The 22,071-nt window shown below is 35.1% G+C and overlaps 2 protein-coding genes and 1 pseudogene across 5 annotated transcripts; all 3 read right to left on the bottom strand.

The window, feature by feature from the left end:
• Positions 1-2,855: 2,855 nt before the first annotated feature.
• On the bottom strand, positions 2,856-6,017 carry LOC137743932 (protein trichome birefringence-like 38; annotated as a pseudogene). The gene is made up of 5 exons (XR_015953480.1): positions 5,720-6,017; positions 4,826-4,988; positions 4,352-4,516; positions 3,766-3,924; positions 2,856-3,415 (listed from the first exon to the last, which is right to left on the bottom strand). The product of XR_015953480.1 is annotated as a protein trichome birefringence-like 38 (transcript).
• Positions 6,018-9,699: 3,682 nt separating this feature from the next.
• On the bottom strand, positions 9,700-14,518 carry LOC137741876 (protein trichome birefringence-like 37). Of its 2 annotated transcripts, XM_068481577.2 has the most exons (5): positions 13,910-14,518; positions 12,378-12,549; positions 11,147-11,322; positions 10,774-10,932; positions 9,700-10,315 (listed from the first exon to the last, which is right to left on the bottom strand). In XM_068481577.2, exons 1-5 carry the CDS (start codon positions 14,170-14,172, stop codon positions 10,009-10,011), a joined length of 1,077 nt encoding a protein of 358 aa, XP_068337678.2. In that variant the 5' UTR covers positions 14,173-14,518; the 3' UTR covers positions 9,700-10,008. The 2 variants fall into 2 exon arrangements, with proteins under 2 accessions (XP_068337678.2, XP_088535003.1); XM_088678877.1 differs by lacking the exons at positions 12,378-12,549; positions 13,910-14,518 and adding an exon at positions 11,512-12,310.
• Positions 14,519-15,281: 763 nt separating this feature from the next.
• On the bottom strand, positions 15,282-21,559 carry LOC137743637 (protein trichome birefringence-like 41). 2 transcript variants are annotated; one of them, XM_068483564.2, is made up of 5 exons: positions 21,151-21,559; positions 18,124-18,295; positions 16,288-16,463; positions 16,026-16,184; positions 15,282-15,673 (listed from the first exon to the last, which is right to left on the bottom strand). In XM_068483564.2, the coding sequence occupies exons 1-5, from the start codon at positions 21,447-21,449 to the stop codon at positions 15,379-15,381; spliced, it is 1,101 nt and encodes a 366-aa protein (XP_068339665.2). In that variant the 5' UTR covers positions 21,450-21,559; the 3' UTR covers positions 15,282-15,378. The 2 variants fall into 2 exon arrangements, with proteins under 2 accessions (XP_068339665.2, XP_088536638.1); XM_088680512.1 differs by having other exon boundaries at positions 15,282-15,667; positions 21,151-21,522.
• Between the last annotated feature and the right edge of the window lie 512 nt (positions 21,560-22,071).

Raw genomic sequence — 22,071 nt, 5'->3', positions numbered from 1 at the left:
AGTAGACATGTTTTATGTTATTATATATTAGGCAATGATTTATAACATTAATGATTTTTTTTTTTTGTTGTAAAATCATTAATTCTGCCATACCATTCATCTGCATGGCATTAATTATGTACATCAAACATTCAAATGCAGTTTATCAAAAAAAAAAAAAAAAAAAAAAAATCAAATAGAGGTATTTTAGGCATCCAAAATTTTTTAAATGTGAAGTGAAACGTAATTAATGAATTTGCTAATGTGGAATCTAGTCAATGAGTTTTATTCAATTAAAAAACTTAGGGTAAATCTCAGTTTACTACCCTCAAGTTTCGTGGTTTTCAACATTTAATACATGAAATTTTTTTTCGTCCCAGAATCATACCTAAAGTGTTAATTTTGGGACAATCTCATACATCCGTTAGTCTGGCTGTTAAGTCTCCCGTTAACTGATGACGTGGCGCCCATAATAACTGGATGCCACGTGTAATTAAGGGGTCTACGTGGAAATTAAAAATTCAAAAAAAGAATTCTCTCCCAAATTTAAACCCAAAACCCCTTTCGTCTTCCCTAACCAACACCCCTCTATCCCCTTCACCCACCAACACCTTTCCCTTTCCCTAGTACCCACCCCTACCACCAAGCCTTTTCAACTTCCCAAAAAACCCAACCCCCTTCCCTTCCCCCAAAACCCTAAAATTCCCTCCCTCTCTTCTCTCCTATGCGACGAACAACAAAAAAAACCCCAAATGTTCGCAAGGCCTTCACTTTCGGGAAGCCCAAGACGCTGCTCCAGCACCTCCACCACTTCTCCGGATCCAAGGAGTCCGAAATCGAGGAGTTCTGCAAGGTCCACTACCAAGACTTCATCCTCGCCGTCGACGAACTCCGATCTGTTCTCTCCGACGTCGATTCTCTCAAGTCTTCTCTTTCCGTTTCCAACGCCAAGCTCCAATCCGTCAGCCTCCCTCTTCTATCCTCCCTCGACGCCTTTGTTGAAGCCTGAAACAGATCCCGCAACGTCAACCTCGCGCTCGAATCGGTCCGAAAGTGTATTCGGATACAAAAGCGGAGGTTCACAGTTTATTTTAGCATAGTATTGAAGCACACCAAACATAGGTTCATTGTTTCTTTCTCTAGACCAGCAATGGTAGCAGTGGCAGTGAACGGACTGAAACTCGGTACGACGTCGCAGGCCTACTTGGAAGGCAAAACAGTGAGCGACAACAAGGTTCTGATATCTGACCTCTGCCGCCAGTTCTACAATCTCGGATGGATCTCAGGGACCCGTGGCAACATCACAATCAAAGTGCATGACGACCCTATTCCTAAGCCCGAGCAGCTCGTAGTCATGTCTCCATCTGGGTATTCATGGATTTTGCTCAAGTTGCTAATCTTTGTGTTTTGTTTGTTCTTTTGGTTGTTTGCTTTCTGGGTTTATGTAATTTCTACTAAATGTTGAATCTTTTGGCTCTTCTGTGTTGCTTGGTATATAAATTAATTGTGGGGTTTGTTTTGTGTTGATTAGTTACTGTGTTTTTTTAGTATGAGCTCGACAGTTTGGCTGTTTGATTAGTGAGATTTCACTTTGGGGGAAGGGAAGGGGCTGGGTTTTTAGAGAAGGAAAAAAGGCTTGGTGGTAGGGGTGGGTATCAGGGAGGGAGAAGGGTGTCGGTGGGTGGGTGGAGGGGATGGAGGAGTGTCGGGTGAGGAAGATGAAAGGGTTCTGGGTTTTTTTTTTTTAATATTTTTATTTAATTAATTATTTTAATATTTTAAATTTGGGAGAGAAATTTTTTTTTTTGAATTTTTAATTTCCAAGTGGATCCCTTAATGACACGTGGCGCCAAGTCATTGTCCATATAGGCGTCATGTTATAGTTAACAGGAGACTTAACAGCCAGGCTAACGGATGTATGAGACTGTCTCAAAATTAACACTTTAGGTATGACTTTGAGACGAAAAAAACTTCATGTACTAAATTTTGAAAATCACGAAACTTGAGGGTAATAAATTGAGATTTACCCAAAAACTTATGTCAGATTTTATGTGGAAAAAATTAAATTTTAAGGGCTAAAGTCATATTTTTAGAAGAATTACTGTACTTTGAATCCACACTAAATGAAATTAAAAGGGTGATATTTTTCTAAAAATAATTACAGGTGACCTTAGCCTTAGAATGAATATTATTAAAAGAGTATTTGAATACAAGACAAGAAGACAACTCTCTCGCATCTACCACTCGCTTCTTAAATCCTTGATAATTATACGTGTTTCCTATAAAAGTGGAAACAAGTAAATTTCTCTTGTACCACCGAATTTTTTATTTAAAAAAATGATACTGTGATCGCTTCTTCACCTAAAAGGATAAATATGTCATTAATATTTTCATTAAAATGTAAGTGAGAAAATAGAACAATTGGATGGGTTTAGCAGCACCCTAATAAAACATACATATACAAAATCGGATTTAGTGTGCGGTTTTGATTTAATACATATAATATTATAAAAATATGCATATGATATTATTTATTTTAGTATTGTAGTATTCTATCAACATCTTGAAGTTATGTGATTGAAAGCTTGAGACTTTGGGTTGAGTTATGAGATTAAATATTTTGATTTCTAAGATTGTAAATCTAAGTTTCGATGTTGATAGTTTGATGATGATTTTTTTTATTTTATTTTATAAATGGATAGGTTTATAAACTTATTAGAATTATCAATTTAATCCTAATACTTATTTTGATAGAGCTCTGAAATTTTCATCAAGTCTATGCACATGTTAAATCAGAAACTGAAACAAACCAAACCAAACTAAATCACAACATTGATGAACTGATTACATTGGTTCCAAGGCACTGTGGTTAAATTGTGATTTTAAATTGTCACAACCTATAACATACGGTTTGGGGCAATATTTGGATCCAAAATTCAATCAACCCAAACTGCACCCCAACGGTTGGAAACTTTGAGACTTTGTTACATATATGAACTTTATTACATGTTCTAATTGAATTAACAGTTAAGTTTATTATTATATCTTCTCCTCTAGCTAGTGAGAACGATTTCCATGACTCGACATCATCACCAATCACCATAACATCCCGTGCGGCCGTGCCCTAGTTCTTCTCTAGTCAGTAGTCACAAGAATAGCATACAATAGTTCATTCCATGAATCAAGGACACCAGCAAGGCACCAGTGACTACAATCATTTCCATGTTTTCCATCGAGGCCGTATACAGATGGGTGCCCGTCCATTCGTAATTGCGATAGTAACGTTATGTCCAACAAAGTTATTGGCGTTGACATTGTAGTCAAGACATCCTTGACCACAGTTGTTACTGATGGGGGACCTCCTGGATAGATCGATCCACTAACAGGTTGAGTTTGTCCATTGCAAGTTGACTTTGGGTCGTCCCATTCTTTTCCACTGCCCTGTCAGTATCCAAAAAATAATTAGTTACTTTTACTTTTTTTTCATTGTGTTAGAAATATGTTTTGATACATCAAGTGTTATAATATAATTTTTTTAAAATTTGTTTTTTTTTCAAATTTCCAACCAATCGTATTATTATAATTAATGTACTAGGACCTGTTCGCAGCACATAAACTAATACATTGAGGTTTACTAAAAAAAATTCACATGTACACTGTCACATTATTTAGTAAATAAATGTGCTAGATAAATTATGTGGCACCAACACTATTGGACGTGATATTTGATATTTCTAAAAAAACTTGTACCTGGCAGTGAGATTTAAAAAGATGATAAGAACATACTCGTAATGGGTTGGAGAAATGCCTTGAAAGAAAACTTTGGTCTTGTTAGCATCAACATTCGAGTCCACCTACTTGGACCAAGTAGTTAATCCCTCCCTAAAAGCAATCAAACGGTCCATATCCTTGAGTATTTTACCTCCTGATTCAATGTAGTCCCATCTGAAACTCCAATACAACAAGAGATTAATTATTTCTTTTGAGTATATCGATATTTTTACATTAAGGAGTGCATGCAAAGTAAGGTTCTACTTCCACAAATGTGAATAATTTTTCTAAACCATGATTATATATTTAACATAGGGGACAGGTTTGTGACATCATTTTTTACACAATTTTTATATAATTTTTTTTTTTTTTTGAGGCCTACTTCTTAATATTTTTCACGATCCGAACCATCTATGTTTGAGATCTTCCGTGTGTGTGTATATACACACACACACACACACACATATATGTATATGTACGTTATGAGGCATTGAATCAACATTGATAAATTATAATCGTATTCGAATGTTCAATCCTAATTTACAGTATGAATATATTAAAAACTACATTAATTTCTGAGATTAGTAATTTAGTATCTTACGGTTGCTTGCTTCCTGTATGGAGCCACCAATGCCAAGTGTTGAAGATAAGCATGTCGTATCCTTTCCATGCTTTGCCACTCAAGCTTGAGAACCTTGCCTATCTCTGTCTTGACTAGATCCACTAGAAATGTATTTCGAGATAGTGTAACAGAAACTCCATATTCCTGCAAACTCCAGTTCTTAGTAATTGATACTTAACATCTTATAAGCCTAAAAGCACCCGATTCAAAGATACAAATAAAAGTCCGGTCAGTGACACATTAAGATCAATTTTAATTCAAATTTTTTTAATCGAAATGATAAATTCTAAATAATTGTTGCTCAGTCACAGATAAGAAAATTCATTAATTAAATTTAGTAATCTAATACTTCAAAGACCCAAGTAATTGAAATGTATAAGATATGGCCTTCATGAACGCCCATAGTTCTTTGAGAGTAGAGATCGTAGACATGTATGCCTGCAGAAAACTCACAGGCAAAGAAAATGCGGAGTCATCTAGAGTATAATTTGATTAGGGCACTGCAGTGTGCAACATGCATGTAAGTGACTGCCATTGGTTGAAGCTTAGAGAGTCCCCGACGAATAAGATCCTCTTCCCCTTTACCCTCCTCAGCATGTCCTCACCATTGAATCTGCACCATATATTGCATAAATGAGATACATTTAATTGAAAATTATATAATTTTATTTGAGGACACTTTGGGTCCGCTTTGAATTTTATTTCATTCAAACATCTAATACTAATGAAGAAAATAGACATACACAATGTTATAAGAGAGAGACTAAAATGATAATCATTTAACTGAGTGATTAAATAGTTTCGAATTTGAGCGGTTTTTCGCAAGAATGATTTCAAATACAATATCCATGAGCCTTACAAAAATGTTCCTCAAATAAACTTACTCAAAAACCCCTCAGCTAGAAGCTTAGATATATAATAAAGGGTTACCTCTGAGAGGTGTAATCAGTAGTAATGCAGTGCAAATAGTTTTATGTAGGCTGTTTATCCAAAATGGTTATGACTTCCCATTTTGATTACTGAGCTTTAAAATCGGTAGAAGTAGTCCATGAGATTGTTCACCGTCAATCATTTTGGTCATTCTATGAGAAATCACTATTAAATTGATGGTAACTGGCGTTTTCTTCAATTAAACAGAGATTTTTCACAGAATGACCAAAATGATTGAATGTGGACAATCTCAGAGACCACTTCTATCGATTTTAAATTTTAAGGACCAAAATGAGAAGTCGTGACAATCTTGGGGACCACTTTGGCTAAAATGCCTTATATGTATGAAGAAGACTATCAAATAGCTAGTCTCGAAGGAGAAAAAATTGGCAGATAAGAAAACAAGTTGTTTCCCTTGGAAGGTCACAGTCACTGGCCGGTTTCCATCTATATTTGAGGTATTCTTTATCTGGTCTACCATTCTTCAGGCAATCGAATTCTCGATCGATGAATAATGGACACTTTGATGAATCATAAAGTGGATATGAATTATCAATTATCCAACTTCCTTGAAAATAATCACATCCATTTGACAGCTTTAGTTGTTTATCTTCGCCTGCATCACCATTACCATGCACTTTACAAGGTTGCAATATAATAACCAGCTGAGATAGAAGAGAAACAGAGGATATCATGAAACTAAACCACGAAGCCATTCTAGAAATTAATGTGATTGAAAACTGGAGGGAAGAAAGGAAATGGACACCATATATATATATATATAGGGTTTTGGAAGATTTTCCTCAACTTTACAGTGTTTTAATAACATATTCTTAAAAAGCATCAAACAGAATCTAGCTTTTTCTTTTTCGTCAAAACAAAATCAGGCTGGTAAGGAATTAATATCTAGAAATTACAGAATTTGTTGTAAATGTGGGTGGATGGACTCGTAGCTTCTTAGTGCTGGTGGATGGACCACTAATTTCTTAAGTGCTATTATTATACAACCATTTGTAACGTATGGGATAACCCCATTATCATAAGCCTATAAATAAGGGGCTTATCAAAGAATGAAATACGTTGAATACTGTGTTACTTTATTCATTATTAGAATTTACAATATATAGGCACACATGCCTTATTTTACAAAGAAAGTAATTACAAAAGATAAGAAAACTAAATCCTAAAGATTACAACCAATTACAAATTCTAATACCAAATATAGGACTCATAAAATATCTACAATAAAGTCAACACACTGCATCAAGTTTGTGCATTGATATCATACATACCCAACTTGATAAGTGAGTCATTGTAAAGCTTTACTTGATACTCTATGAGCAAGAACATCAGCAGTTGCTCCCACAAATTCACAAACAGTATATACACAATCTTCCTTTCAAGATTCTCTTTATCAAAGTGTCTATCAACCTCCACATGCTTTGTTCTATCATGTTGTACCAGATTATTCTCTATTTCCTTTGCAGACTTATTGACACAACATAATTTCATAGTTTCCTTTGGTTCAAAGCCAAGACATCTTAAAAGTTTACGTATACAAAGGAGTTCACATATTTCCTTCTGCCATATCTCTATAGTCGGCCTCAACAAAAGACTTTAACATTGCTTTCTGTTTTTTACTACGCCATGTAACCAAGTTCCCCCAAACAAACGAAAAATAGAATTTCTGTTAATAGCATTACCAGCCCAATCTGTTGAACAGTGCTCACTTGATATGTAATTAGCAATTGGATACTTCACCTTTCCTTCTGGAAAGAACCTGTCAAGTGGCACACTACGATTTTATCTTGCTGGTAATTTATACGTATCGACAAATAAGAAAACAAGTTGTTTACCTTGGAAGGAGAACAAATTGTTGTATAAAAAAACAAGTTGTCTACCTTGGAAGGTCATAGTCACTGGGTTTCACTCTACATGTGAGGTATTCTTTATGAGGTCTACCATTCTTCAAGCATTCGAATTCTCAACTAATGAATAATGGACATTTTGATGAATCGTAAAGTGAATATGAATTATCAATTATCCAACTTCCTTCAAAATAACCGCATCCATTTTATTACTTTAGTTATTTATCATCGTCTCCATCACCATTACCATTCACATCACGTAGCCAGCTGAGATAGAAGAGAAACAAATGATATCATGAAACTAAACCAGAAGCCATTCTAGAAATTTATTGATGTATTTCAAAACTAGGGGCGAACCGACTTAATGCCGAGGGGGGTCAGCTGACCTTCAACCTCCGGTGAATCTCTATGGATGACTGCTTGGGTGTTGAGTCTTTGAAAGTTGGAGTTGCCCTTCATATATGTCTTCCAACTACTTGATAAAATGTGTTAGAGAGGTGTTGTCCCTTTACTGTCTAGGCCTAATATTATTTACCTTTGGCTTGTTTGTTGGTTGTTATTACAATTGCAGGAAGAAAAAAAAAGAACGAAGTAAAAGATTATCCAAAAATGCAAAGTAAATGAAATGGTAATCTCATAGAATGAACAAAGAATCATCATTCTTGGACAAACATATTAATGAGATGCAATGAGATCAATCAATTTGTTACTGTGTTCCTTTGTTAAACATTATATGGGAACAGCCTTGGAACATGTTAGTTACCCACGCAAATGAGGGCTTAACATGTGTGCAATATGCTTTTGCAAATAACTTCAGGCCTATCAAAACTCGATAAAGTAACGATTTGCATGCTATTTCGATTAAAAAAAAAAATTTGCACGCTGGGAGTGCTATTGTTACTAACCTCCCTAATAATATTTTCTAAATCTGCCACTTTTCAAAACTGAAGGGAAGAAAGGAAATGGATGCCATATATATAGAATTTTGGAAGATTTTTCCTTTAAGCTTTATTGGGTTTTAATAACATATTCATATAAAGCATCAAACAAAATCTAGCTTTTTCATTTTGTCAAAACAAAATTTGGCTGGTAAGGATATTAATATCTAGAAAGTACATAATTTATGGCTCTTTATAAGACTGATAACAACAAAAAAAAACGTGAGAATTAAATGCCCAATTACAGGAATGTATTGACAATCTGTAACAGCCTTTTTAACCTTATAAAATTGAGAGTTTCAGCCACTTTTACATAAGCTTCCCCTTGGGGATGCCCATAGCTCTCTCTCTTCTCTTTCCTTGGCCTTTCTTCTAGAAACAAAATCCTTTCTCGAAGAATAGGGGGTGTAGTCAAACTAAGATTTTAAAAGATTTTAAAAGAGATAGATTTGATAGGATTTAAGAGGAGTAAAGACTCTTACAAAATTCCTGTGGATTTTAAAGAATTTGAATGGATTGTGGTGGAAGGATTTGAAATCCTAGGGGGTGAGGTTTGATTCTTTTTAGTTTTGGTTATATATACTTGTGGTGGAAGGATTTGAAATCCTTAGATTTGGATGGATTCTAAAATCCCTTAAAATCTTTTAATTGACTACACTAGGATTTTAAAGTCTTTTAAAATCCTCTCAAATCCGAGTTTGACTGCATCATTCTTAATAAATGATTAGCTACAAAATAATTTTTATGTATATATAGCCCATTTAATTAAGAATTTAGAGGAGAGAAGGCATGCAAGCCTTATTTAAATGACAATCCAAAAATATAAAATGAATTGAACACATACAACATCACATTATTTACGTTTTAACTCCATAATTAAATTATGCATGTATTGCGGCGAATCACAAAGGTACATTACTTATTTGGCCTAGTCCATAATAAACCACATGCACTTAAATAAAATAATCAATAAGTAATTATCAACACAAAAACAACAACAATAAAACCTTATCCTATTAAGTGAGGTCGGCTATATAAATCCTAAAATGCCAGTTCTTTTGATTTTGCGTCAAGTTTTCTCTTAGCTCCAAGTACTTCATGTCTTTTCTTAGAGTCTTTTTCCAAATCTTTATAGATCTTTCTTACCCTTTTTGCATTGAGCCTTTGTCTCATAATAGAATCTTCTAATCGGAGTATGCGTAGGTCTTCAGTTTACATGTCCAAACCACCTTAACTAATTTATTATCATCTTATCTTCAATTGCAGCCACTCATGTTTTAACTCGGATATCCTCGTTCCTGATCATGTCTTTTCTCGTGTGCCAACACATCCAAAGAAGCATTCTCATCTCCCCTACGCTCATTTTTTACATGTGTTGATGCTTGACCGTCCAACATAAAGCATTGATGGCTTTGTTGCTGTCTATAAAATATTTCTTGAGTTTTAGTGGCATACGTCAATTGCAGAACACATTTGATGTACTTTTCCACTTCATTCATCTATCTTGTATTCTATGGTTGAGATCTTCATCCAATTCTCCGTTCTTTTGCAAGATAGATCCAAGATAATGCAAGGGCTCACTCTTTGGTACTTTTTGATCTCCAATATGGTGTAAGTTGTGTTATAAATGGTTTTTTTATTTATAAGATACAAGCCCCCAGGGCAAACCAGACGCAAGATCCCATAACCCCTCTTGGAAAAGAAATCTCATAACCAAATAGAACGAGTCTCATGCAGAAGAATCTGCATTCAAACGCGACTATCATAAGGTTTTAAATGGCTACTATTAACAATAATGGTCATCATCAAAACAAATTAAAACAATTTAGTTTAATGTGTGCGTATCTCCGCCTTCCGTGCTCAGTAGTAGCCACAAGAGTTGCGTAGAATATTTCCTCCTTTAGTGATCAGTAGCCACAAGAGTTGCGTAGAATAGTTCGTTCCAGGTATCAGGCACACCAGCAAGGCACCAGTGACTACAATCATTTCCTTTCTTTCCATCGATGCCATATGTAGATGGGTGTCCATCTTTTCTCAACTGCGATAGCAACGTTATGTCAAGCAAGATTACTGCGGATGTCATGGCAGTCAACACTTGGTTTACCACAGTTGCTGCCGGTGGTGAACCTCCCGGATATATTGAGCCTCTTACTGGTTGAGTTTGTCCATTGCAAGTTGCTGAGTCTGACCCATTCCACTCTTTTCCACTGTTCCACCATTAGTATTACTAATTAATTAATTTAATTTTTACCCCTTTCAGGGTGAAATTAAACCAAAATATAATAAAAATAAAAGGAAAAAACTAAAATAAATGGCTACTTAGTAATACAGTCTAATGATATTCCTCTTCATTTGTAAATGAGATGTCTTAAGTTCAATTATCGTCAAAAAAGAATTTGAATCACATTATTATGACTAGCCTATTGTGAAGCTTAGTTCACTTCTCCACCCCTAAGGTAGATAATATCGTTTGTTAAAAAAAAAAAAAAAAAAAAAAAAGCTAAATAAATTGACTGAGTATATGAGTGACTTCGTATAAATTAAATTCATCTATTTTACTGTGGCACGTCATTTAGTAGATAAAATTATTAGGTCGAACATTATTGGATGTGATATTTTAATTATTTTCTTACTAGAAGATTTAAAAGAGGCATCGAGCACATACTTGTAGTGGGTCGGAGAAATCCCTTGAAAGAAAACTTTGGTCTTGCTAAAATCAACATTATAGTCCACCCACTTGGACCAAGTAGTTAATCCCTCCCTAAAAGCAACTAAACGATCCATATCCTTGAGTATCTCACCTCCTGCTTCAATGTAGTCCCATCTGACACTCGTAATACCAAAATGTATAATCAGTGCATGCAAATTGAGGTTTTTAATTTCCAAAATATATTATAACTTGTTCAAAGTAGTAACTTGTTAAAGTAGTATACAGTACTTAATTATAGAGATCTGACAAATTATGTTTAAATTGTATAATTTTGGTGCAATGCTTAATTATTGTATTTTGAGGTTTCTATATGTAGCATATATCTCACGGTTGTTGGCTTCCTTTATGCAGCCACCAGTGCCAAGTATTAAAGATAAGCATATCATATCCTCTCCATGCGTCCCCGTTCTCAATAGAGTCCAGCTTTAGAACCCTGCCTACTACTGTATTCACTAGGTCCACCAAAAATGCATTGCGAGATAAAGTAACCGAAACATCATAATCCTGCAAAATCCAGGGGTTTAATTTTGTGATCACTCCAAAATAATCATTTGGTAATCTTATTATTTGTTTTTTATTTTTTTTAAATAAAAAGGTTTCATCATAAAATCAATTGTTAATATGGGAAAAATAGTCAAATTTCTTATAAGCCATTGAAAGACTTTTCCTTTCACCAATGTATGACTCTTTTACCTTCACATTCTCACACGCCCACTCAGATGTGCGAATTTTCAAGCCAAATATGTGGATAACAAGAATTGGTGACAGGGGAGCATGTGTAGCCATTGGGCTTCACATGTAGGCCAACATACTCTGATACTATGAAAAAAGTTGGGGTTTCACCGAAAACCATTTGACAGTATAGGAAGTAGCCCTCTTATAAGCCCCTTGCAAGGTTTCTCCTTTAAAATGATGCTAGACTCTTTTTCCTTGACATCCTCACACCCACGCATGTGTGACGATTTTTCAAGCCAAACAAATGGATAACACGAATTGGGTGATGTGGAGCATGTGTGGCCATTGAGCTTCACATGTGAGCTGACCTGCACTGATATGATGAAGAAAGTTGAAGTTCCACCATAAAACCAATTGATAATATGGGGAGTAACCCAACCTTTTATAAACCCTTGCAAGCCAAACATATGGACAATACGTATTAGGTAATGTGGAGCACATGCGCCTGTTGGGCTTCATACTTGGACCAGCCTGCTCTGATACCATGAAGAAAGTTGAGGTTCTACCATAAAACCAATTGGCAATATGGGAAGTAGTTGAACTTCTTAAATCCCTTACAAAGTTTCTCCCTTTACCGATGTGGGAGTCTTTTACTTTCACATTCTCACAATTTTTTTCTTTAAAGAAAAGTGCATGATAACTATTTTGAATGCACAAAACAATTCTCTTTTAAGATTAATGTTCAATAGTACTTGTCCACGTATACTAGTTAGTGATCAAAAGGCTACATATATACACTTCGTTTAGGAACCTAATACCTAATCATATATATCGTTAGTAGAAAGTGTTTTGTAACTATATAGATATGCATCTGAAAAACTCACAGGCAACGAAAACGTGGAGATGGCTTCTTTCCTTGTTATAGTATAATGTGTTTGGGGCACAGCAGCATACAACATACATGTTAGCGATTGCCATTGATTGAGGCTTAAAGAGTCACCTACGAATATTATTTTTTTCCCCTTTAACCTCCTCAGAATGTCCTCCCCATTGAATCTGTACCATGTATATACGTTGAAAAATGAGAAATATGTGATATATCCGAATTCTATCAAGTAATTACATATGCTTATTTAAAAGGGAATTAAAAGGTGCAAGTGTCGGTGCCTTACATTTGTAAATTTTGTATTTGTGTCGCATAGTGTATATGTGGGTGTTCATAACTGTGAAGTATGTCAAAGATTGGCCATTGTAATTAAGGCTGGAGCCTAGTTATGATCACAACCTCTCCTGTTCTATCATGTGATGATAAAGTCAAATAACCCATGATATTGTCAAGGTCAATGATTTTGTATGATTTGATTTAGGAGAGTTCAAATCTTCTACGTTTATTTTGTGTGTGGCCACCTCTATTATTGATGAACATGTGTTAAGTTTATGACAATAAGAAGAGTTAATTTTATAGACATATGTTAATCAATATAGAAGACATGGAATTATCACACACAAAATTAGTTCCAAATCATACGTGAAGACATTTTACAAGCGAAAATTGATTTTTTCGAACCTTGCCCCGGTTCTTGGGGCAAGGACTTAAATCTTGGAAAAACACTTTATTGCTTTCTGCAATAAGCACATAACTACACGCACATAAATACAAGCTTTACTTATGAATCCACTTGTCTCCACCTTGCTGAATACATATACATGTAAGCAAATGTTATCTTTTCAAGCAGTATCCTAACATGCGCTGAGTATACATAGTTAACGGAGAAAATTTGGAAGGGTTTATATATAAGAGGTTTAGTTACTCTCTAATATTGCAAATTAGTTTTATGGTAGAATTTTAATTTTTTTTATTGTATCAGAGCAAGTTAATTCACGTGCGAAGTTCAATGACTACACATGCTCCGTGTCATTGAAGTCACATTGTCCATGTATTTGGCTTAAAAATTTGCCACACGTGAGAGGGTATGTTAAGATGTGAAAGTAAAAGAGTTCCGCAATGATGAAAAAAGAAACCTTACAAGGACTTATAATTAAGAGGTCGAGTTACTTTTTATATTGTCAACTGATTTATCAACACATTGGTTCATTTTATCAACACAAGTTATGGGGCTAATGGTGTCTAATAAGGCTGTTAACCTGAACTTTTGATTAAAGAAAATTTTAATTGAACGCCTGATTACTACTAAGCGCAGAGCTAGCCTATTCTGGTTGTGAGGGTTGGGGCACAACCACTTCAAGCTTGTATGTGGCTCCACCCATGCTGGCAAGAGAACGTTACTCTCTAAACAATCTAACGACTTACAAAGCTCGTATGTACATATATATGTAGGATTAACGGAATTCATGTCACGCCAATCTTCAACTGTATCAGTAGAGCTCTGCATATATAAAACATGGAAATCGTTACCTTGGGAGTGCACATGCGTCAGGCTTCCATCTATATTTGAGATACTGATCGTCTGGCCGTCCATTTTTCTGGCAATCAAACTCTTCCTCAACGAAAGGGCAGCCCGATGTGTCATAGAGTGGATAGCTAACATCATAAACCCAACTCCCTTGAAAAAAATCACATCCGTTTGCATATGAATAATATTGGCCTTCCAAATGGAGGCATAGAAAAATGAGTAGAGCATAAGAAAAAAAGCCATAGCCCTGCAACATATTTCCCATGGTTGACAGAGATAGAAATAAAGATGTATGTGTTATGTGTGTGTGTGTGTGTATATATATATATATTGTGTGTGGTGGCAAATGGATTGGGAATTCGATTTCAGATAGAGTGAAAGATGCAAACAAACGCTAGCTACTGTGCTTTCTGTATGGATGTCATCGATTTGAGTTTGTTGGGTGGGGTGTTTTTTTTTTTTCTTTTCGTGTGGGGTTTACTTGGATACAAATACCCATTTTTCTTTCTTGTCCATTTCTTTTGATATAGCTTTTGTTAGTTTGGACGTTTTCTTGACGTGAATTATTTTCCAACAAATTTTTATATACTGGCAGATCCTTCTAAAGAAAACCATGTCTTTTTGTAGAAAACAATGTTCTTTTTCCAGCTTCCAACAATGTAAAGGGAAATGATCTGGTACCAAATAAAAAAAATGAAGTAAATAGTTGCAATGATTGTCGGCAGCAAATATATATATGACAAACAGGTGTACATTCAAGGTGCAGACAAAACTAGTTCACAATAACTTAAGCTCAAGCATGATTTTCCACATTGAAATGAGTAATGCTATTCATATTATGTTCTTGTATCATATTTTCATACAATTTTATGTGGTATTTGGTGTGAATAACCACATTATTTGAATTAATCATATTTTTAAATTTAGTTCATTATTTAATAAACAAATAATTAAGAAAAAATAGTTAATTAAATGATGATTGTGGTATACGAGGAGTCTTTCTCTTTTCTTCATTGGGTTTGGGAAATTTTTAAAATAATGTGGCTGTTCACATCAGATGCTACCTAAAATAGTATAGAAATGTAGTAAAAAAACATAGTATGAATATCATTACTCATTCTAACTTGAAAACTTTCGCAAAAACTCTTAATTTGATATACACTAAAAACAAAGAGTTGTAAAAATTGGAATAGAATTCTTTCTCCTCTTTTTTTCCCTCCTCTTCCCTCCCCTCTTATTTGAACGGTTACGGTTAAGTCACGTCAACATCTCATATTAATTTTTTTATAACAAAATAAAGACAAAATAAGAGAATGTGAGAGGAGAGGATGGAAGGAAATGAAAAGAAAATGGAAGAGAATCCTAATCCGAAAAAATTTGAAAAAATTTGAATATCATTTAAAATCATATCATTTCTTTCTAAAAACTTGTCCAATCTCCATCCTTTCGATGGTTTTCAATAATGAATGTTTTAAAGAATAAAATTGTACAGAATCTCATTCCAAGAATCTGGGACTCCACAAAGACACCAATGACTACAATCCATTCCTGCGTGCCCTGCCAGCCCATAAATTGAAGGATGTCCATCCTTGCGCAGGAGTGAGAGGTTTGTTATATCTAGCAATGTCACGGGCTTTTTTATTGTGCTTAACACATTCTTCAGCACACCCAGAGCTGGTGGTAAAGCTCCTGGATAGATTGACTCAAGCAAAGGCTCCTTCTGCCCTACACAACTTCTTGCCCTTGGTTCATGCCATTCACTGCCACTACAATTAAAATTAAGAAAAGAAAATAATAGACTACTAATTTGATTGATGTCTTGGGAACAAACTTCATAAACAAGTTTTCAAAACAAATTATTCGAAAACTATAACAGTGATATCAACTAATTAAAAAAGTTAAAACTATTGTGTTATATTTCACCCAAAAATTGAATTGAATTCATAAAGCTGTTATTTGACACTTCAAACTAATCATTCTAGGTACACTCCTCGTTAATGAAAATATAATGAAATTGCAGTAGAAACAGTAGAAAGAGTGTTGTGAGTATATGATAACTTTTTTGGAATGCTGCAATGATGATTAGCTTAGATTAGTAATATTAGGTAAGGAACTCACTTGTAATGAGAGGGAGAAATTCCTTGGAAGAAAACCCTAGACTTCGCTGGATCAATGTTTAAATCCACCCATCCAGCCCAAGTCACGAGTGCCTTCTGAAAAGCAAGCATGCGGTCAATGTCTTTGCTCATCTGACCTCCTACTTCAACATAATCCCATCTGCAATATTATAGTAGTTAATTTGGTTTTACCTTTTAAATGCAGCTAAAACTTAATCAAAAGATGATTAAATATAATAGTAAATAATAGTTATAGACTTTACGGTTGTGAGGGTCCTCTACGATTCCACCAATGCCAAGTGTTGAAGATGAGCATATCAATATCCTTCCATAACTTGCCTCCCACAATTGAATCAAGCTTCAAGACCCTCCCAATCTTTTCTCTTACAATATCTACTAGATATACATTGCGGTCTAGCATCACTTTAACTTCATAATCCTGCAGGTATTGATTACAAATTTCACCATGTCATTTACCCAAAGGAAAATTGGGGCCGAATCACGTGCTTCGTGTTTGTAGGATCATGACAAAAGTTCATGTCAAGTAGTTGTCCAAGGGAACTGAAAGGTCAAATTAATTTCACACGAGACCAATTTAATTAATTTCACGTGAAGTAGTTGGTGGAAATAAAACTGATGAAAAGTCTAAGGGGAATTGTAGTCAAATTAGGATTTGATAGTATTTTAATAGATTTTAAAATTCGAGAGTAGTCAATGAGAATTTAAAAGATTTTGAAATCATGGTGTAATCAAATTAAGATATTAAAGGATTTAAAAGAATACATTCAAATTCATGGGTTGTTGATTAGGATTTTAAAAAGTCCTCAAAAGTCTAGATGTAGTGAAAATATCAAGGATTTGCTAGGATTTTAATGGATGAAGGATTTTGATGGATTTGATGGTATAAATAATAAATGTCATAAACAATCCAACTTTCACCCCTAGGATTTCTTTTCAAGAACGAAAAATTCTATATGTAGAAGAGGAATAGTCTTCCCCATTTTCGGCCCTACCTAAGAACCCAGTGAGCAGCTCACCATCTATACATAACAGTTTTCCAAATCTGCAATTCTCTAACTTGCTTTCACCACCCCTCATCCCCCCTGTGACCCACCCACTGCCATATTGGATGAACAATCCCATCCACCCACTACCAAAATGGGTTTGATTTTCGTTCTTAGCTTTTATTGGATGAACAATCTAATGTCGTTGCTGGTAAGGTTGCGATTAAAGCTTGTGAGTGTTTGTTGTTGCTCGAATCCAATACAAATCATGGATGCCATTGAATAAGGATGGACAGGTGAGTCACTCTTTGATTACTATGTATGCAAGGTGTGGTGAGTAGGTTTTTGCACGGAAAGTGTTTGATGACATTATTAAGAGGGATTTGGTTTCGTGGAATTCCATGACTTCTGTGTATTGCAAGATGGGGTGTGCTGGAGATGCGGTGGGGTTGTTCCGGGAAATGAGAGGTGATGGATTTGAGCCTAATGAAACGACTTTGGCAACAGTTCTTGAGCATGCGGGGACATGGGGGATTTGAGTTTGGGTACTTGTGTGAAGTGTGTTTTGTAGTTGAGAAGAAATTGGAGATCAATTCATATGTAGGCTCTATGTTGATTGGCATGATAAAAGTCCTAAGAAATTTATGAAAAAATCCATACAAATCCATATAAATCTATAAGTGAAATCCATATAAATCTGTCAAAATCCATATAAGATTGTAGAATTTATTAAAAAATTTTAAAATTTGTCACTTAAAAAAGTTTATTAAAATACTCTAAAATCCAAGTTGACTACACCCTAAAGTGTTAGGATTGATGCTTTGCACTCACCTTACCAAATTTATGTGTGATTTGACTTCACTTAAATTAAGTTGGTTATCAACTAAACAACTATTATCATCTTCTGCTAAAAATTTAAGCGTATTATGTTATTAAATTGTCAGTTTTGACTACATATACAAATAAAAATGTACCATTGAATGGTTTTGTCAACTCATATATATCCTGACAACAACTTATCAGATTCTTTGATAGTAGAATTATTCTCATACAAATAAAAAGCAATGGCCAAAACAAAATGGAGACTTGACGTACCATGAATTCGAAAATAGATACATCGTTTACTCTTATCACATTATACTTAGCAGTTGGTACAGCTGAGTGAAGCATGCATGTCAAGGATTGCCATTGATTTCGGCTCAATGAATCTCCAACGAACATGATGCTCTTTCCTCTAAATCTTTCGAAGAAGTCAAGAGCATCAAATCTGAAAACAAGGTAGTCACAAAACATTAAGCTAGGTTCCCATAGGATAAACTATTATTCAGGTAAGACATGTAAATGCTAGATCAATAATGTTTTCATCCTATCAAATAGTTATGTTATATCACTACAGCATAAAATTATGTTTAGTGTCGATTGACATTTTAAGTACACAATATGCTTATGCATTCAACAATTATCAATATGGTCATGGTGCCACTTGTGTACGCGGGTGTTAAAAGAAAAGAGAAGTTAAACATAATCATTGTTCATCATGAATCGAGAGGGACCTCCGCGACAACTTACAACTCCACAATCCATATAGGCATACAGCTCAATGACAGTAAACTGGCAGAAGGCTGCAGGTTCAATGCATGTAGATTTAGCATTGTTTTCTTTCGAGCAGGGTAGGTGATGAAATGTTTAAATTTATTTATTCCAAATGTACTAACATGGAATTAAGAGTTAGGATTTCTGTTTACATGGAAATGCCCTAAAATTTTTTTTTGAGGGTACAGTAATGTTTAAATTAATCCAAATTGTTTTGTAGTTATTATCAACATTCTTAATAAATCACTACTTTCATCTTTTTAATAGAAACTCTAGTATAAAGTTTAATTATAATTCTCTTCACTTATAAATAAGAGATTTTAAATTTCACTCCCGTTGATCATAAGTTCTTAACCAAGAGTTTAGTGAACTCCCGCTTTCCACCCATTTTCTTTCTATCAGATCTCCCTCCCCCTTCTCTCTCTCTCTCTCTCTCTCTCATTTAGGTCCAAAACAATAAGTTGTAGTAAAATCATGGGTAAATTACACAAAACTATTACAATTATAGGTCAAACGAAATTATCGTACCTTATCTTTTAAAAATAACAATATCATATCTTATCTTACGAATTTGTATCAATGTCAGACATCCGTCAATTTTTCTATTAAATGCTGATATGGCTAGAAACGGAGCCCACTCACTAATTTAATTAAATTAAAAAATAATTAAATGTATTTTTAATAATTAAATATTAAAAATTAAAAATTTAAAAAAACTAAACAAATAAAAAATGACCTATGCGGGCCTTCCCTTTCCACGTCCCACACCAACCCTTTTTCTTCTTCTCTTTGACAGCCACCAAACCCTTCCCCACCCGTCCCCCCAAATCCAAGGACCACGCACTGCGAGATGCAGAGTCCAATCGCCGGTTGCCGATTACCACCACCACCATAACCGCTTCCCCTTTCTTCCCAAAGCTCTCCATCATAGCCTCCTTCCCCAATTGCGAGCCTTCCGTTCTCGTCACCGACAACGGCACATCCTCCTCAGGGCTCCAATCTCTGCTTCGCAAGCCGACCATGCTCTTTCCAGCTCCATCGAGGTCGACGCCGTCACCGAAGCCGAGCTCCGGGAGAACGGATTTCTCTCCACCAGGCGCACCAAGCTCGTATGCACCATTGGTCCGGCCACCCCCGGATTCGACCAGCTCGAGTCGCTCGCCGTCGGCAGCATGAACGTAGCGCATCAATATGTACTATATCTTTGAGGATGGTATAGATGAACCTGCTGATGACGGTGGAATGGTGTTTTAGTTTTTTGAATTTAAAATTTTAAAGCTTTAAATTGCGGATTGCAGGTTGCCCAGAGAGAGAGAGAGAGAGAGATGGTGGTGGTGGGGGAAGGTTGGGGGGACGGGTGGGAAAGGGTTTGGTGGCTGTCGAAGAGGAGAAGAAAAATGGTTTGTGCAGGTGGAGGAAAGGGAAGACTCGCATCCGTATGTCATTTTTTATTTGTTTTAATTTTTTAATATTTAATTGTTAAAAACAAATTTAATTATTTTTTAATCCAGTTGGATTAGTGAGTTGGCATCGTCTCTAGCTACCTTAGCATTTAACAGAGAAATTAACCGAAAAATTGACGGATATTTAACATTGGAATAAATTCGTAAGATAAGATATAACATTGTTATTTTTTTAATATAAGATATGATAATGTTGTTCGACTCTTAGTTAAGATAATTTTATGTAATTTATCCTAAAATAACTCTTTCTCTGAACCTAATCATATGATAATTTTATTTTATATCAAACACGAATAACTGACATGACAACAATATGGCACCACCGATTCCCGTGAGCTCTAACACGTCTTTAATAAATAATTTGATTAATTGTCACATGAGTAGAGGCCATATCATATGAGTGGGTGGGTGGACTATAAAAGTAGAAAGAAATAAACTAATAATTCTATCACCATCCGTGCCATCCCATTGCCAAGACAATCACAGCTCACACAAACCAAAAGGTGCAACTGTCACCAATGAAAGGCTGCGACCACCGACATTTCCATGCAGCCAAACATTTATATTTCTCGGGAAAATCATTGGGGGAGAGTCGCTTTATGTATTCACCGGGGGCCACGGTCCCTCTTCCACAATTTTTGTTCTAAACAAAACATTGATATACTCTGTTCACAGGATGTTTCCCGCCAGGAAGTATATAAATTAAGTTCATTTGTTTCAAATGTAAAAAAGGGACACACACAACTAGATCTAAATTTACTTTTCATATTTCGAAAAAAATTACCAAAACAAGTCATTTTCTTAGAATTAATTTGGACTGTGGGATTTCAAATGTAAACATTGTAATTCATGTCTCCAAAATAAACAGAAGAATTTATAAATTTCATGAATTTTTATTTTTAGTCACATAAAATTTGAACTTAATATCAATAATATTGCAGCAAGCCAACAAGCCAACAACTAGGAAAACAATAAGCAATAATATTGCAGCAACAGAAAGCATTTTAATAAGTAGAACAAGAGAAATCAGAGAGAGAGAGAGAGAGAGAGAGAGAGAGGTGTGCACCTTGCTAAATCACAGTCATGTGGTTGCCATCTGTATTTCGTGTATATCTGATCGGGACGGCCATTCTTTTGGCAGGTAAACTCGTGCTCAATGAAGGGGCATGAGGAAGTATTGTAGAGGGGGTAGGACTGGTCCAAAACCCATCTCCCTTTGAAGAAATCACACGACGATGACGATGATATTGATTCATCACTTCTTGCACCATTTGCTAATACTACCGCTTGGTAATCACAAACAACAAGGAGGAGGAGAACAGCTACACTCCTAGCGCAAAAACTACTATGAACCCAGAAACCCATGAGTCCTTTTCTAGAGAGAGAGAGAGAGAGAGAGAGAGAGAGAGAGAGAGAGAGAGAGAGAGGGGTTTATAAGAATGATAATGGGATTAGAAACTCTTCTATCTATCTTCTCTTTATCTCTTATAGCTACTATATTTATGTCTTGTCCGTATATACGTGAGAGAGAGGATGGAAACTTATTGAGAAATTCAAATGATCTCCTTATGATATTTTCCTTCGTCAGCCTTCAATCAACGTCAATAAGGGAGAGCATCATGGGATTATTACTTACTTTGTACCAAATTACCAATTAGCTATGCAGTAGGGATTCTTGTAATTATATACACCTGTATTCTAGTACAATCAAAATTAATGCAATTGAAGTAAATTTCGAAACTTCCAAAACTACCTTTAAGATGGTATCAGAGCCCCTCCTTGGCATAGATGTGGGTTTGATACGGTTATCGTACCTAAACTCTCATACTAATTACCATACCAAACTTTTGATATGACAAAATTCATTACTATTACCATGCTAAAATTTGGGTATATCAAATTTCGATATGCAAAATTTTTTGGTTGGCATGTTATAGTAATGGCAATGTCATTCTTTTAAAGAAAAACTAATGAACAGCATTTCAAA

The sequence above is a fragment of the Pyrus communis genome, chromosome 11 (genome assembly GCF_041283825.1).
Source record: "Pyrus communis isolate YQ-2024b chromosome 11, ASM4128382v1, whole genome shotgun sequence".
NCBI lineage: Eukaryota > Viridiplantae > Streptophyta > Magnoliopsida > Rosales > Rosaceae > Pyrus > Pyrus communis.
Note: the sequence above shows the minus strand (reverse complement) of the source record. Positions and strands in the feature narration are given on the sequence as shown.